Source organism: Etheostoma cragini, chromosome 14 (assembly GCF_013103735.1).
Source record: "Etheostoma cragini isolate CJK2018 chromosome 14, CSU_Ecrag_1.0, whole genome shotgun sequence".
Taxonomy (NCBI): Eukaryota; Metazoa; Chordata; class Actinopteri; order Perciformes; family Percidae; genus Etheostoma; species Etheostoma cragini.
Window position 1 is genome coordinate 9,249,643 of NC_048420.1, and position 18,834 is coordinate 9,268,476.

At 40.1% G+C, this 18,834-nt stretch overlaps 1 protein-coding gene and 1 long non-coding RNA gene across 4 annotated transcripts in view; both read right to left on the reverse strand.

Moving 5' to 3' along the window:
- The window catches only part of pkib (protein kinase (cAMP-dependent, catalytic) inhibitor beta), a 24,467-nt gene extending 9,616 nt beyond the window's left edge, over positions 1–14,851 (reverse strand). The window contains exons 1-2 of one of the 3 annotated variants that reach the window (XM_034891240.1): positions 14,589–14,851; positions 7,451–7,546 (exon numbers count right to left, since the gene is read on the reverse strand). In XM_034891240.1, coding sequence (XP_034747131.1) covers positions 7,451–7,471 — 21 coding nt within the window. In that variant the 5' untranslated portion in view covers positions 7,472–7,546; positions 14,589–14,851. Of the gene's footprint in view, positions 1–7,450; positions 7,547–11,686; positions 11,707–14,588 lie in introns of those variants that run through there. The other 2 variants (XM_034891241.1, XM_034891242.1) reach the window with 2 other exon arrangements.
- On the reverse strand, positions 3,964–5,689 carry LOC117956272. Its single transcript, XR_004659222.1, has 3 exons — positions 5,679–5,689; positions 5,267–5,269; positions 3,964–4,144 (listed from the first exon to the last, which is right to left on the reverse strand). It is a non-coding gene; the product is annotated as an uncharacterized LOC117956272 (long non-coding RNA).
- Positions 14,852–18,834: the final 3,983 nt, after the last annotated feature.

Below are 18,834 nucleotides of genomic sequence, written 5' to 3' on the forward strand. Positions count from 1 at the left end.
TGTTTGTTTTTAAATCTCTGAATGGGCTGGCACCATCATATTTATCTGATATGCTGGTTTTGCACGCTCCAGTCAGGGCACTCAGGTCCGCTGACCAGTTGCTTTTAGACTGTCCCAGAACCAGACTGAAAACCAGAGGGGATCCGAACTTGCACCAAGTTTACCAAACTACAGGTGTGAAAGTGCCTTTAAATGTTAAACAAAACAGTGAGCTGAAAGAAGCTCCAACGCTCTGTGAAGCTGAAGGAAACGGCAGTTGAGTAATAATTCTCTGTGGGTTTGTCACTGAGCGACTTCTTTCACAAATGCACGTAATCATTGATTTGATTGAACATATTGATAAGTGCAGGTTCAACATTTGGATGTTAGGTACAGCAGTTGGTTTTGCAAAACTAAAGCTGATTTTAACAAAATAGAACATATAAATAATACTGTTTTAAAAAAAAGAAAAGACTGGTTAGTTCACTGGTTTCAGGAAATCAGCACAATCAGCAATCCGGTACGATAACAAGACCATAATTCACTAAATGGGTCATTTTGAACACATGGATGGTTCATTTGGATGAAAGAAGCTTTTAAGGATCCACCTGCTGTGTAAAAAATGCATGAACCAAGGTGTTTGAAAATGTCATGTCCATTACAGGCCGTGGTTCAGTCAGAATAAATGTGTTCTGCAGTCTCATCTCATCGAGTGATTGTAGACACTTGGAAACGGTGTTGTTTAGCATTAAACCAGGACAAAGAGATGAGAACACTCCTTCTCCGGTGGTTTTGAGGAGCTGCAGCATATACCTGCGCTCAAACTGAAGTCTCTAGCTACTGCACAATAACTTGATATCTTCACCTCTAAATGTTAACTCTTTTCTGCTCTGATTGTTTGATCTCGTCTGCTCACACCGCGTCTTCCTTCACTTAAACTCTCTCTCCTGTCTCCCTAGACAAAACTTAAACTGTACTTCCGGTACTGGGCCTGCGCAAATATCTGAACTTTTATTGAAAACGGTCCAAATTTGCATCGCTGCCGGTGTGAGTAGTTTTGATGAGAAATATTCATGTTGCTTATTTGTCACGCCCCTGGTGTGTAACGGCCTTCATCAAGTCATTCTCCATTTAAAAGATAAATAACATCATTTTCACATGTGGTCATAATCCTCTTCCGTACATTTCTGTATAAAATACTCCACACTATTTTTTCCCCGGAAGCTTTCAACTGTATCTACTGGCTTTCGAATAACCATGTGCTAATATCAACCTCTATATCAGCCTGGGAAGTTTATTGGTCTACCATTACTATGCACGTACTAAAAGGCTCTCCAGGCTACACTAAGAATTAATTAGTTAAGTGTGCAACATAAAAATGGGTCTCCCTGTAATTTGTTCAAAATAATATATCATTCTAGGAAACCTCTTTCAAAAGATTAGAAAATAATTCAGAAGTTAAGTACTGTACTGTGCATTTTACTGTTATAAGATTTGAGTCTTTTAGAGGCCATTTGTTTAGTTTTAGGCAAAACAAAAAACAGCTGTACTTGATGTTCAGAACATTGTTGTTCACACGTCCTCTTTGAGCGTTCTTCGTTGGAATAGCCGGTCCGGCCACACGCACACTTTGAGTGTACGGGAGGGCCTTGTGTGTCGGTATCTGATGCTGAGGGCTGTGACAAAGCTTTGCTACTTGAAAAGTTGGGGAGCGGTCTGTGAGAGCCGTGCGGAAGCAATTGGACCACTCTTTTTCCAGACTGACTTTTTTTTTTTTAAGTCATAAACTGTTTATAAATTTTCCATATAAAATACTAGCACAAAATATAAGCTATTGGCAGCTTAAGTAAGTAAAGTTGTGTCCGGACACTGGCCTTTAAAAAGCCATATTGGTCAAAGCTTTTGCTCTCCAAACAAAAGCCGATGATATATATCAGCAGCCTGGCCCTGCCGGCTACCGGAGGCTGACCTCTATTTTGCTTCTTATCCGTCTCACACTCGCAGTGTGTGAGCCCCAGTCACTGCACACACACTGCAGCTTCACTACAGTCTGTACTTGACAAATCAGCACATATAATCCAGGAGCTGGCAAGGATTACATTAAATATGATTGCATTTTCATTGAGAGTTTAATTACAAATTGTTACTGTGGATGTTTTTCACTGACAAAGCAATGGTGCTCATTTCACTCTCCATTACAGTACGCGGTCTTGTTCTAATGCTCCATCTAATCATAAGGAAGTAGGAATAGTAATCGATTGCTTGCAATAATCCAGATCCAGTCTCCCTTAGCACAGTAAATCCAACCACTTAGTCTTTGTGTTGTGACCGCGTGTCCCCCGCCTCTCCCTATAGTCATGGCATTAGCCAGTTAGTAAGACTGTGGGGGTTTAGGTCAGAAAACGGCATGCCAGCTCGCCACATAAGTGTAGAAGAAATGATGTTTACACAGCCCGGCGCAGACATGAGACATTCTAGATGAATAAATAATGCCTGGGATTAGGTCCCTCGCTATTTTTAGTCCCTCATACCCGGTGATTATTCCCCGTCCTTCTCCCCACTTTTTTCACTGTTAAACTAAAGCTTAACATGCTCTAGCTGCCATGGAAACTGCACAATTGCTATACAGTGGAGGAGGGGAGCCAAGGAAGAACGGACTATCTTTTATACTGCATTTTTTTTCCTTCCCCTCCGCTCATGTTGATTCCTTTTGTTATGTTGGAAGTTCATTGCAACATTAAGTTTGGGGAAATAATAATGATAATAATTGAGCAACACAATACCCAAATGTATGAATCACCATTAACCAAAGAAAACAAATTGATAAAAAATGCACCATTTATGTTGCAAAAATATATTGAGATGAGATTATAGGCAGTGCAAAACTATCAAGATATGTGCAAAATACAGCAATTTAGGAAAATAAATGTGATGAAGAAAGCAATAGGCTTCTCTCACCATATTTCCATTAACAGGTGCACAGAAGGTCACACGAATGCACAAAAGCTGGAAGGTGAAGTGTGACTGTGATACCGGCAGATGATTTTTACAAAAGCAGTTGTTTTTTCCTGAGCAGCAGCAGTAGAGAGAGAGACAGAGAGAGAGAGAGAGAAGTAGAGCGCCTAGACTGATCTAATGAGACAGTGTGATCACAGCCTCCCTTCATATCTCGGAAACATCCAGGGCAGATCCTCCTGTCTTTTCTGCTGATCCACGGAGGCCTTTTTCTCACTACGGCTGTCTGCTTTTGTGTTTCAGAAGCCAGAGCTCACAGACAAAAACGCAACAGCGCAGTATTTTACTTAACCTTTGTGTGTGTGTGTGTGGGTGGGTGTGTGTGTGTGTGTGTGTGTGTGTGTGGGGGGGGGGTCTGTACATGTACAGTACAATCCAGATGATGATCTTGGTGGGAGAAACGTCTCATAATGAAACAGGTACTTTAAAAGAAATCATCCTGTCAATGTCTCAATACCACCCATTTTTTCTAAATCTAATGGACGGATGTTTTTTTAATCTATATTACCAGTGGTATTACCTTTAGTGTCCTGTGGTAGTATTTCAGAGAACCTTCTGTACCTTACATTCTAGGGGATTCATTCAATAGACACTTCTAGACACCTTCCACGATCAGCAATGGCCCAAACCTAGCTTATCAACTTTGAAACTCGGCACAACAGCCAACTCTTGGAGTTAGCCTTAAACTACCTAGGTAGCTAGCTGCAGCTAATAAACTGCTAGCAGCAGTTGTCATTTCAGTTGACAAGATTGAGGGTTAAGAAATGGGGAGATGGCTTTTGTTCATTTATTGAGCAGTTACCAAGCCTGCTCTAAGTATTTACATTAGTTACTGTTATAAACTTATGTAAACATGTGGATTACACTTTTTAAACGCTGTCTTTGAACTTTACTAGACAGTTAAATAAGTAAAAATATAGTGTATACACACACAAATGTATTTGCACTTGCTAAAGGGTGTTTCGATACGTTAGCAGTAGCATGCTGCTGGTGGTCTTGCCGTGGGATTAACTGTAGTTATAAAACCGTTGAAACACTGCTGCCACGCTGCTGTGAAAACTCCCTGAATGTCATTTATCAGAATCTGGTTGTTACCCCTCTCCAAGCAGTCTCCACCACTCTATATCTTTATAACGGAGCTAGCTAACCGCTAATCGTTGCTAATTAAGCCTTTAGTCCTCCGTGCCTGTGTAAATTACCTGCATACATGGACTTGAGCCCGAATAAAACCAATATTTTATTAAGACGGCTGTAAAAGTTGTAAACTACAACTCAGAGTTGTTTGAATGACAGAATTCTGCTCAAGTTGATGCTTTCTCTGCAGAGTGCAGACTAATTTTCTCTTGCGAGTGACGTGACCAAATGGCAGCCTTTGCGAATAAGAAATCGCATTTTAACATATCACGATATTATTGCAAATGCTAAGATGGACGCAGGTAGTGTGCATTTGCTATTTAAACAACATGGGCACAGGACGGGAAATTAAGAACTCTGTTGGTCTTTAAATAGCAAAGACACTTGCGTTGTGCTTGGCGCTGCGCCGGGTGCAAGACAGGGCCCTATGTGTTTCAATGGTAGGCCTAAACCTGTGACTATTGTCATTGTAAACTGCATACAATATGAGTCGTGCTAGAAGGGGAAGTTTAAAAGGCGTAGCAGGCGAAGACTCAGTTCTTGTCTTTTATTACACAGCTAATCAGGCATCCTGCAGTCTGCTATTTCTGTATTACAGACCGTTGTTATGGACGCATTTCTGATCATAGACTCTCCCAGGCCCATTTATAAATCAGTTAAGTCATAAGATTAAATGAGTTTATACTTCTTGCTACTCCTTTTTGTGCATGTATATTGTGGAAACATACTAATGAAATTAATGATCTGTTTCTCTTTTCAACCTTTTTGTCTATCTTGTTCAACATATCTTCAACAATTGCTGTTGTCTTTTATGTAGAATTTTACATGCTAAAAATAAATAAATAAATACAAGTTCAACTTCCAATTTTAAAACCATATTTGTGCTCCTACGGAGCTCATACCATTGATCAGCTCATCTCAAAGGGAGAGACAGTGTGGAGGAAACAGGGATCGCTAACGGCGCTAAGGGCAACAGTGCAAACCGGGCATTAGTTAGCTCCGTGGTTAGCTCACTCACCAGGGTAACCTGGCTTCGCCCTAGAGCCGTGCTAATCAAGGGTAAAGTTAGCCATCCCGACCGTAACACAGGCGTCATCAGTGTGAGTAGCTGCGTGTAATAAGCGGAACAATGTCGAACGAGCTGGTCATTATTGTGAACTGAACCCCTTCAGGGTGATTCTAGACCTGCATCCCCCAGTCAGTGAGTTCAAATTTGCTGACCCGCTCGCTCTACATTATCCCTTGCATTTTTTTTAACTCTAAACTACAATAAAAAACAATGCATATCAACATCACATCTGATCAGACCTCACCTTCAGTTGGGTTTTTGAAGTTCAATTACATTTTTCAGCAGTTTTAGAAACCACCCACAACACTAAAGATCCTGTTTACACCTGTTTAAAATGCTTCTTGGGCGAGTGTAAACTATCAACACAGCTCATTGTGATCAGATCACTCAAACAACTTGCCCAGGTGGTCTAAGATGCATATGACCACATATCTTTTGTAGTGTAAAGACTAATGCGTACTGATGCATCCCTAACAAGGACCTAACCGGTAAATAGGCCCTTAATGCAGGACGGGGACAGCGTGCCAACACTCTATAAATTACCAATTTTACGATAAGTTTTACAAAGTGTTGCGTGAAATTCCGTTGTTGTGCCCTATGGAATGAGATGTGTTGGAATCTACTGACAGTAATATCTCTAGCTGTACCGACACAACCGGTAACGTGACTGGCAAAAGTGTGGATGTAATAATTGTGCGAGGGGCCCCTTGACCGTAAGTGACTTATTTTGGACAAAGGTGGGAACGACAGTCGGATCTGTGTTTGAATCACTGAAACGCATTTTTAAACCAAGTGTAAACAGGCCCTAAAAGGAAGCTACAAGCCCATTGTATACTGGTACACAGCTCTAAAGAAGACCTCCCGTCACAGTCATTCAATTAATTGTGTTTAATGTGCAATAACAACAAGCTATTATATGAAATGAAGCTGACAAAGTGGCCTACACGTTGCAAAATAAGAGACAGATTGAGCAGGTTACGTAAGGGTCAATCACAACAGCAGAGCACCCAGCTATTTACAGCAATTAGCACACTTGACAGAGAATTGTACAGAATAGCTGGCAGGCAGCACTCACAGAGGCCTCAGGGTTCATCTGAAATCAGAACATGTTGAGCAAGAACAGATACTTCATGTTGTCATTCAAGTGATTATCAACTAATCCTGAGCATATGGCCCTCCAATGTGCAAGGTCAAACTTTAAAAATTATACGGGGAATTTCCTATTTTTCGCCTTGTGGTGGCTGCACATGTGACACCATTGTTGCCATTGTTGTATCTCTAATCAGACTGAGAGAAAATGAGGACAGATTGGTGGCCTCTGACTCCAATCGTTACCTGTTTGATTAAATCTGTACTTTACAGGTTAACAGAACCACGACAGATTTTGCTTGTCAATAGGAGAACTGCTCTGGGAGGAGCTGGAGCTGTAAATCTGAGAAAATAACCCAGATGATGTCAGCATGGCTGCTTACCAAGCCGGCAGCATCTTACACAATGACACTGTTAAGCTGCATTGTGGAAAGCGTAGGATTCGTTCTTCTCAGCATTATTGGAGCTTAACCCTAACCCAGGAACTCAAAGTCAGGATATCTCGGCCTTTGCTGCATCAAGTTTGACCATAACTTTTTAATCTTTTGCGAGTTCCCCAACTTTGTGGAAGTGCAATACTAAATCACCGGAGCACTCTTTTAATACTTGAGTGATGACAATGATCCATCCTTTAGACTGCAATTTTAATCTCTACATTGATTGCACTTGTTCACCAAAGTTCACACAAGAATGCATGAAGAGCCAGTAATATACATATTATTGTTAGGCTAAGTGTCTAAATACTGGAAGCAGGAGAGTTTGGGAATCTTTTGATTCATAGGGGAAACACACTGGTGCCAATATTATATTTAAAAGTTTAGATACTGATATGAAACTGATACCTTTTTAGATTAAACATTTCTTAACTTAAGCCAGTGCTTTTTCTCCAAAACCCTGTTTTTTCATTTAAAAAAGCCAAAGTTGTCAAAACACAAGCAGCAGTGGAAAAACATTGAATGTAAAATGTAAAATTGGAAACATTTTAATTAATTTAGATCATAAATCGTACAGTCAAAAAATTACTTCTGATGATGATCTGATCAGACATTCAATGCCAAGTATTGAGATTTTAGATAACCGTTCTTCGGACCGCAACTAACCATTATTTTCATCACTAAATAACTCTGAAGATGAATTATTCAATATTGGCGTCCTGAAACCCACCCAGTAGAGCATGCTTCCCATGTAGGTTGAGTCCTTGGCAGCATCCCTTTACTGCGTGTTATTCCCTCTCTCCCCCCATTTTCCTTAATATACTATCTAATAGAAATACATAAAACCCCTAAAAACGTCTTTAAAAAAAAACTTTGCCAGAGTATCCTGGAAATCCATACCTAAATCCGAAAGGTTTAAGTGTCTGACATTGAGTAATGAAAGTCGGCCATCTTGAGGGGCAGCATCAAGCGTGAATTTGAAAATCTCACTGCACGAAATTGGATAACACTACGGCCAATCACAGCAACACACAGGGTGACGTGTCCAGAGCCCCAATTGCTTAGCTACCAGCAGAGCTAACTGGTATATTCATCTGTTTAGCTCTCCTCTGGCGCCTCCTGTATCAGATACACCGATGTGATTGGTGCAGCTCGGCTATAAGGTCATAGTTAATGAGCAGCATTACAAGATGCCAGAGTAACTCGCTGAGCAAATTCAAATTGTGCTATTGCAAGAACTCTGGATTTCCAGGGTATTCCCAGAGTCCAAGCTTACATCTTCAGAGTGCTAATTTTGTCTGACCAACAGTCCAAAACAAACACATTCTCATTAACGAGTTTGTATAATATCTCACGAAATATGATGTTCTCTTTAACGTGTGGAAACGGAGGCTGGTCCGTGACCATTACTGTCAAGTTTTGGCACTAAAACTACTCTTACGTAACCGGTACTTGACTGCAACGGTTAAGTTTAGGAAAACAACTTGGTTAAGATTAGAACAACATTAGTAGTTTGTGTTTTGGAACCAATACACCCCTATACCTCCTCCTTATGCGGATTTTGGGGCACTTTTACTGTCACCTGATACTCGTTCTTTGCTCCGGTCATAATTAACTACGTACACTAGAGGTTGCTGCCTTCCAGCAAAAGTCAATGTGGGTCTTACAGTAATATGTGTTGATTACATTTGAGTTACCGTGCATTACTTTTGGTAGGTATTTATAAACGGTGAATGAGGGTAGCCTGTCCAAAACACAAACAAAGGGATTTACTTTGCAGTAATGTTCAGTCGAGATGCTGCAAGCAGATAATGTTTGGAATTTTTTAAATGACATCAGAAAAGTAATTTGCTCTTGATTGACTGTCTGTTTCAGCACGTAATCCATCCAAAACTTATAGTATCAGCTTTCAGGATCTATAAATCAGTTGCTCCAGGGTAGCTGCGTGAAGGCCAGGGCAATGAATCTACACATGTCCGATACATGTGACACTGGGAGGACAGTGTGTGCTGCTGTAACATCAATATTTTAGCACAAAGCCTGTTGTTTTGAAAGAGTGTAACCGGGGCTGTCTTCCACCCCAGGCGCTCTCCGAACTAGACCATCGCAGCGACAGCAATGCAGCCTGGGTGGTTTTGGCTGCATGTTCTGCTCTTGCATGCTAGCTACCACCCATGGGCCTCTAGCACCCTCTGACAAACAACCCTGGCAAATGAGGCATCGGCTGACACACACACACACACACACACACACACACACACACACACACACACACACACACACACACACACAAATGCTATAAGGTCAACCCACATACTGCCACACTGCATCAGCACAAGTGTCAAGGTCTTGTGTTGTATTTGTGATTAAAGCTGCACTCAGCGATGGGGATGAAAGAGAATTTCATTTCCAGCAGTAAAAACCCTTGGATTCCTACTCATCTATCTATTCTGCCATTTTCCAACATTTACACAGGTCCAAACTTAACAGCTCCTACTGGAAAATCCCAAGGTTGTTGTGGTGTGGATTAATCTGCCAATTATTTTTTTGATTAATCAATCAATTGAATTTTCTAACACCCAACCACCATTTTCACGTGAAAATCTGGCAATTCCGGTCCCCAGCCGGTCAATCGGTGCATCTCTAGTTGCTTTGGAGATGACACACTGTCTCATCTCATCTTATTGGTGTAAACTGGCAGGTTTTAGATCGTTCAGGTAGTTCAATCTGTGGTCTGAACAGGGCTTTAGACTTTGTACAAATCTATGGTAAATCTTATTTTGGTTTCTAGCTGATGATACTCAAAATGTTCAAACATTTCCCACTCGCTGCCATTTGAAGATGCATATGTGCAAAACTTTCAGGTGCAGCTGTAAAGAGGCACATTTAGTGAAAACCATCTTTAATGGTGGCCATTGAAATGCTATTTAAAACAGCAGTTGCACCTATCCCCCTCGGACAGCCTCTCCATTTGCCAATCAACAGAATGAGCTCTTCAAATGGTTGATGTCTGGATAATTGTTTTGAGATGCCCTACCAGTTTCTAGGGCAGACAGCATTCCATGCCCTAATTACGGGGGAAAACTAAAAACTAAGCAGCTGATTCTATTGTGTGGTCAGATACAGTGAAAAGGTCACTGATCTGTGGATTGAATGGGTGCCTTGGGAATTACAATAAACTCTTTGTGTCACAGCGGAACCATCCTATCTCACCTACTGTTCCCTTCCCATCTAATCAGTATGGAGAGGCTGACAGCAGGAGAGATGACATTGACAGACCACAGTTCCTTTCCCATAGAGCCACGCTGGGCGGCTGGGAAAATGGACATAGAGAGGTTGAGGTCAGAACAGTCTTACACAGCTTCGTGGGAAACAGGTCCCTTCTGTTCCTATTATCATCCTTCTTCCTCTACATCTCTGAAAAACACGTCTGCTGTCTTATATGTCCTCCAGACACAGGTGAGGAAAGAACTAACTGACACGTATTAATGGCGGAAAGATAAAAGTAGCCATTGCCCCAAATGGCAGCCAGCCATAGGTCAGAGTAAAGGGCAATGGGCTTTACAGAAGCAGCAGCTCTGACCAAACTCTTATAGGTCACTGGTCAATACATAGGAATGATGAATGACTGGAATTTAACCTGGCAAATTACTGTTTCCATCGTCAGAGTGGTGGGGCCCGCAATCAATGGGAATTAAATTAGGCACTGGGTGGCAAAATTGGAAGTGACGGGTGACACTTGGCTGCCTTTTATCTTGCTGCAAAGAGACAAGTTTCAAAAAGGAACAACATTTTTCTTTTCCTAAATGGAACTTTTATGGCAGACAGGAGATGTAAAAAAAAAAAAAAAGGAACAGCACGTATTCCTCTACTTTTCCTCTCAAACACTCTACAAGTCTGCAGCACTAATTAGGAGGGCTGGATATCACTTGAAATGTTTTGTTGCTTCTGGCGCCACAATACCCGAGGTTTGGGGTTGAAACAGGGGGGCGGGGGGTTCACAACAACAAAACACACAGATCACTTTGGTCTTGTCAATGGAACCATTTGGCAACTTTAAGAAGTAAACTTTCCATTCAGAATCTTACTGGCATCTACTTCTGCGTCTCGCGCTTGCCATCCATTCAAAACGTAACACAGTACGCTAGGCCAAAAAGAACATTAATCTCACTATAAAAAGATTTACGCCATTAAAATGGGTTTGTGTAACGCCGTTAATAACCTTGACAGCACTACACAAAACTTTACAGATGTGTCGTGAAGATCCAAATGAAGACCGAGTCATTGCTAGGGTTGGGTATTCTTTTTTTTTTTTGATACTGGTGCTAAAGCGAATCTTTTACAACAGTGCGGGTGCCTAAACAGTGCCTATACCAATACTTTTGAAAAAAGATTAAAATAAAATTAAAGGAAGTACACAAACACTTTACAATGATTAGCTGTCAGCATTTTAACCGTGTTTAATTCAGCTACAAGCTAACGCTAGGCTAACGTTACTAGCTGTCAAATCTAGTGTTACCTAGCGACGTGCAACGCCCGTTTTGGAGCATCAGAGAGAAGTGCAGTCATTTCAGCGGCACTGAAATCTGCTTTGTTATTTGGTCCGGTAGACACCGGTTGTTTATGAACCGGTGCCATTTTAGCACTGGGTTTCGGTACCCAAACCTAGCCACTGCTGCTCAGTCGTGCCAAGGCAACTGGAGATTTTAACAGTAAAGCAGGTTATTGCAGTGCCAGCCTTTGTTCCTTGTAAAAGATAAAGTTATGGCTGATTGAGGCTGTTCGGGAGGTTAGTGATAAAGACTGGCATCTCCGGGACTCCAGAATCAGAATGGGTGGGTGGAGGTCACCCGGTGCACTGTCATCATCTGTCTGCCATCGTCTGTGTTAACACACAGTAACATGAAGCCTGGTTTCCCAGAAAGAGCACAGTGCGGGACAGATGATAGAAAATCAAATGACTCACCCAGCAGCTGACAGAACACAGCAGGCTGCCAGCGACGTATGTGTGAGCATAGCAACATCATTTCCCATGATAAATATTAACTAAGCAAGTTTAAATATGACTAGGGCTGCCTGTATTTATATGGCTACAATACTGCTCCTGCATAAACACGGTTACACTGTCATATTTGAAAGATTTCCCATCTTTAGCTTAAGTCTGTATTGTAGTTTGCAAACCTCAGAGCAATTTGGTTCACTGGTAATATCTAAAAGTCTTATATTAATTTTTATCATATTGTTCAAGCTTGTTGTTGTTGTATTGGTTCACCGTATTGATCGGTGAAAAGGGACGCATAGTGTCAAACCTACATAAATACATATCACCAAACCCAAATAGCCCTTAGAGTTTTTGATGCCATTAGCCTCTTTAAGCTTATAGTTTTGGTTAACTCTCACTGCTTTTCTTAGCCTCTTTTAGCACATTGTTCAAATTAACTTTCACTAATTTCGTTAGCCTCTCTTAGCTTATAGTTTTTGTTAACTTTCACTAATTTCATTAGCCTGGCTTATTTTATAGTGTTGGTTTACACTCACTGCTTTCATTAGCTTCTCTTAGCTTATAGTTTTGGTTAACTCACTGCTTTCATTAGCTTCTCTTAGCTTATAGTTTTGGTTAACTCACTGCTTTCATTAGCTTCTCTTAGCTTATAGTTTTGGTTAACTCACTGCTTTTATTAGCTTCTCTTAGCTTATAGTTTTGGTTAACCTTCAGCTTATTGTTTTGGTTTACTCTCACGGCTTTCATTAGCTTCTCTTAGCTTATAGTTTTGGTTAACCTTTAGCTTATTGTTTAGGTGTACTCTCACTGCTTTCATTAGCTTCTCTTAGCTTATAGTTTTGGTTAGCCTTTAGCTTATTGTTTTGGTGTACTCTCACTGCTTTCATTAGCTTCTCTTAGCTTATAGTTTTGGTTAACCTTTAGCTTATTGTTTTGGTTTACTCTCACGGCTTCATTAGCCTCTTTTTGTTTTGCATATTTGTATCTTATAGTTTTGGTTTACTGTTTTTATTTGGCATATTTTATCTTGTTTTATTTACTGTCACAGCATTTATTAGCCTCTTTTGTCTTGTGTTTTTGGTTTGCTCTCATTGCTTTTATTAAGCTCTTTTAGCTTATTATTTTGGTTTACTCTCACTTTGTGTATCAGCCTCATTTCCAGCTGCAGCAGGAAGCTGTTCTCAACAGCAGACAGGTAGTATTTAGCTACTAAAGAGCCAGATATTTTTCTTGGTGGACACCAACACAGGACTAAAATAAAAGTGAATATTGGACTAGAATTCTTTAGGTGGCCAGAAACACAACTTCAAATGAATGCTAGTGTTGCTCCAGGTCCCAATTGACCAAATAAAAACAATTATATGAAGCAACTTTAAATACATTATTATTACAAATAAGTGTTGGTACTGTATTTATTATTGTGTTAATGTAAACAAATCATATTAAAAAAAATGATTGAACCCAATAGCCAGTTTATAAAAAGCTGTAACATTTACTTTTGTAACATGTTATTCTAGTTGGCATTTTCTAGGAAAGATCCCAGGATGGGATGTGTTTTATGATTCCTGTGTTCCTGAAGAACTCTCTGGTTAGCATGAGCACTGAGAGTCCAACTGGCTGAACACAAATTCCGGACCAAGACACACAAATTCCAGCAATACAAATCTAATTAAAGTAAATCTAAAAATCTGTTGATTGACAAGTAATAACTGCATAGCAAAGCAAAAGCACTAAGCAGCCAGCCAATTAACAGAGACCATGCAATCAGACTGATTTTCAAAAATGACCTCATGCATATGTAATTAACAAAGGGCAAAATCATAAAATTAATGGAAATGCCATGGAGCTAAAGTGCGCCCAGACTTATTATCCCCTACGACATTGTGTATTACATAAATGATTCACTAAAGAGCACGATTAAGAAGACCAGGATTATAACAGCTAGACCAACACAGAGGCCCTAACACTGTTTTAAATTCAGTTTCTTTGGAGACATTTTGCAGATTCACCAAAGCATAAAGACTGAGGTGTGTTCACAGGCACTGGTCTGAATGGGAATAGATGCATTCTTAAACTGTCACTAAATTGTGTCTTAATTAAAACTAAATATTGACACAAAATACTGTCTACTAGACCTTGGATTTGGCCTGACTGAACCAACTTGTTAACTACTAATGTATAATCTGGAAAGTCACATAGGTCTGACTGAGTGACATAATAACCAAAGTAATGCTTTTTGTGATGTTATTACATATTCTTCGTGGCAGTTTTAGCATTTAAAATTGTAAATGTAATTTTTTTTTCTGGTGGATTCTGACCATGGTTTGAATTCACAGTTCACCATACATATATCAGTATCATCATCTTAAGGTCAGGGTTTACTGCATGCTTTTAATAAACCAAATCAGATTATCCAGCTGCTATAGAGCTCTCTGTTGGGAGCCAATGGCATTTTTTATTCACACAGCTGATACACACAATGCTGTGAGCCCATATGGAGGTGACAGGTAGGCTGCTGGAGTCCACTGGACCCTATTCCCGTCCTGTTTTTAACATTTGCTATATCTAGGTGCTGTTACATAGTAACACACGTCACATGAGGATTTGTTGTTTCAGCTTCTGTTGTTGTTTAGATATTTGATTGAGTTTCTGAGCATATAATTGCTCCAGCCTTGTTTATTCCTCCCAGCACGCCTATAATCTACTGTAACCAGCAGCAGCTTCTCCAGCAGTCTCTGACTGTTTTGGGAAGATTTGTCGACGTTGTTAGCGCACAGAAGCAGAAGCCAGTCTCCTGTCCTAGCTACCTGTGGAGCAGAACAGGTGACAGACAGCGGAGCCTATGTGCGCAACGACGGACACTCACCAACTGATTTCAGTGCGCTTCGCCGAGGAAAGAAATCACGGAGTCCGAAGTTGGAACTAGCCGCCAGCCACCATCTTCTGCATGGACGAAGAAGAGTAGCCTAAGTGCAGAGTGTGGGCTTCGGTCTGGTACAACACATTACACTGCTTCATTACAGCTGACGCCGTTGAACCCGCGGCTCAGTAGACTACACCGCGCTGTTACCACGGACAGCCGAGCACCGGGCGCGCGCTCAGTCCCAGCAGCAACAGGGAGGGGCGTCAAGTTAAGCGCACTTAGTCCAAAGGATACAGGAAAAGACGGGGATTTGCCCTTCAAAGTAAAAGCAGAACAGCTGTCGAGAAAACGAAGAGGGTAACAGTTGTATTAATTATGTGGAAAAGTGGATCAAAATACAACGTTTTTTTAGTGGAGAGTAGAGGATATGCACATATGTAAAATATAAATATTTAAAAAGGGAGCATTATACCACAAATATAACATGTATAGAAAATGTTTGTTTGTTGAAAATCTTTTGCTTAGAGACCATAGCCTACAATATGTATTGATTTAAAAAAACAATTTGCTTGGTAACGCCCATTATAATTATAGGGCTACTATCCTGCTCAAAATGTCCAAAATAAGATATGTCTTTCTGTCTGGCCTGAAGCTCTCACTCTGTAGTCTATTTCAGCAGAAATAACATTAACCATAATACAGTTCATTGCTTCAATAATACCAGTTTACCTATGTTTAAGTCTTACTAATTCGGTTTCTCAAAATAGATAATACATTTTTGGAACCTATTGTACTATTGACATTATTATTGTTATAATTAAAAGTAGGCTGGTAGTAGTTGAACTAGTTGTAATAGTAGTAGTAATGACAATGCAGGACATGTTCTTAAATTTATTGTCTTCAAATCTGTTTTATTTTGAAATCCCAGTGGTACAGTTTCCTATATAACTACCTGGTTTGTCTTGCAACTGCTGCTCAAAGGTTTGAACCATTGTTTATTTTAGTAAGGGGTGCACTGGCTCTACACATTTGCACATTAACAAATGGAATCGCCTTTTCACCTGTCTTTTGGTAAAATCCTGTCACTCAGTAATTTGTCCTCAGTCCTAAATTTCATGGATCATTTATTTTAGGCTACATCTTTCCTTATCTCATTCCTATTACACAGATTAAAAAAAAAAAAAGAGGCAATCGTAGGCTAGATACCACCACATTAAATAGAAACAGAAAACAGTGTTCAGAACACCAAAGTCAACTGTGCTTTCACCAAAGAATGTAACGATTTCACTCAACAGGCTTTTTCATCTCAATGTTTTGTATTGTTCATCTCATTTAATAAATGAGAACAATTATACAGTGTACCATCAACACTTGATACATCTGTGAGCTGCATTACAAGAAACGCCGTGCCACCAACAGGCTTAAGGACAGTAATAGGAACATATTGTAGATATAGAATCCAGCCTCATAAACAGACACACAAGGTCCTGAGATTATAATAAAAATATCAAAGTATCAAAAATATCATAACGTTGTTGGAACGAAGCCGTTATCTACATCAAGTTCATCAGACTGCTCATTAACACATGCATTCATGTGAACAATGGCTCTGCTTTCCATTGAGGACACTACAAGCTTTGTGCTTCTTAAGACTGTAGGAAAATGAAAGCATGCAGAAGCTTGTCTTTATGCTGATTATTCACTGGAAGGTCAGACACAAACAGATGGAGCTTTGCCCCCTGCTGCTTTAAACTCACTGTCTGACCTCCATTGTCACACCTGTTTCCTCACTGTTTACTACTTCTAGTGAAACTAAATCACTTCCTATTTGCTCCTATAAGGCCATTTCATTAGGCTACACATTGACGTTGCAATGGCATTTTGGTGCATGCAGGATATTAGTGCGTTTTCCCATGATTTTCTTTTAGTAGAAAAAATATGAATGCATCTAATGCATCGTGTTACATTAGTCCTTTTGTTTAGCTGTGACACGTTTGTATTATTCCTCTATGAAATAAGTTAACTTCATTACATAGTGTACATTGGAAATGTGTGATGTTGCACACCCATACAAACATAGCACACACATAGAAAGGAGAGATATGCCGTATAGTGTGTTTATAGTAGCCTACCCTAATGATAGAACACTCAGATTAATTAATGTTGATATATTGAAGCACCCATATTATGCTCATTTTCAGGTTCACAATTTTATTTTGAGGTTGTACCAGAATAGGTTTACATGGTTTCATTTTCAAAAAACACCATATTTTTGGAGTAGCCTACTGCACATGGCTGAAGATCCTGTTTTCACCCATTGTGTTTAGATCTTTGAGGTTTTAGCTACAGAGTGAGATATCACGCTTCTATACTATCTTTGTTGGGAGTCAGGCAGGATTAGCTGGAAAACTTTTTCTAAACAAGCGGCACTTGTGGAGTACCTGCAGAACAGGGACATGGAGGTCGTTCTTTTGGAGACTATGGTGAAATAGTGAGTGTTGTAGCAGTGTTTTGCCATTGAGAACGAGCTAGCATGTGCTAGGGTTAGCTACCTCGTCTCGTCTAGTGACATAGAAAGCCGTGCAGATGTTGAACAGCTCACCGCGAGACTGCAGTCAGAGGACATTCAGAAACCGTATCTCACTCAAAATAGTTTGGTTGAGTTAGTTTAGTTAAAGTTTGTGTGTGTGTGGAAACACCAGGGACACAAAATAACCCAAATCCCAGAATAAGTGGGTTTTTTTTTCATAATATGGGCTCTTAAAATTTGAAATGATCACTTGCATTCTTCTTAAATACAAAACATACAAATATTAGCTACAAAAATGTATGCTATCATAAAAAAATCAAATACAAAGAAGTTCAGCGAAGTGGACATTTGGGGAGCAGCTTCTTTAAATACATTGTTTATATACTATACCTTTATTGTCTACCTGTCATTCTTATTTCTGATTATGTCAGTTGGTTAAAATTAATTGCACATCTCAGCTTTGAATTTAATATCACTTTTACCCCTCTGCTCTTGGTAACTCAGTAGTTATTAGACAAGGCCCAATAAGTTACTTATGTTGAAACCATATTTACCTCTGCCAGGTTGTTGGTCTGTCAGCAGGATTAGGGAATAACTACGGGCCCTGATTTCATTCAACTGGATGGAAGGGTGGAGCACGGGCCATGGAAGGACCCATTACACTTAGAAGTGCATTTGAATCGCGGGGCAGATACACAAACTATGTTTTGTTTTGGTTAAAAACCTGCGTTAGGACATTTGTGCTGCATCCATGTGGTGTCAGAATAATCTGAAAAATTACCCTCCTGACCATATTTCGTGGCTCACCTGATCGTTTTACTTTTCTCACTCTGAGCAAAAAAATACAACACATCTTCTTTGTAGCATTCTACAGTATATCAACAAGGTTTCATTTCTGGGATTGTTTAGAGGTTCTGATGAATGTCCCTCATTTTTCGGCCAGATGTCGGTCCCCTTCCACTGTCTTTGTGTGTTGGTGTTCTAACCTCCGGTGGATTTCTGAGGAGTTAACTGCTCCTCAGATCTGTGCAGGGTAAATCCAGAAAGGTAGCTAGACTATCTGTCTAATCTGACATTTTACAGGACTAAAACAACCTTGAACGTACACATGTTCCACCAAAACAAGTTCCTGCCTGAGGCTATTATGCAAAGGAACCGTGGCTGCGTCCAGCGCTCAGCGCCGCCCGAGACGATTGCTATTGTGGTTTAGAGAAAATGCCAATAAACCAGATCACAGTTTTCTCCCACCCCAGCGGTGTGGAGGAAGGTCTGGCAATGCAAGACTAACTTGCAATGTAGAACATTTTTTGTCTCTTCATAAAAATAGCAAATACCTTTGTTGCATAACAAATGGCAATAAAGAAACCACATAACATGTTAGTTGGTTGGAAATTAACTGCTTTTGCTTTCTTTCAGGAGGTGACGCATAGCCAGTTTAATGAATGATGTGGTTTTAAAACAAAATCAAATAAATACAGCATTGAACCTTTTGGATATGAAGTATTGTAAATGATTGAGGTGGTAAACTTAAAGCACTATAATTGGTATGTTTTTTCTTTCGTGCATTGGCATTCAACTGGTTGAACCTTTTGAGTGACGACTAAATGAGTCAATCACAGACTCGGTGTTAAATTACAACGGGACAATGGGCGTTTCTCAATACCAAGTAAGCAAAGAACGGACTTGTGTTCTTGGGGAGACCGTACTTGCTAGCTGTAC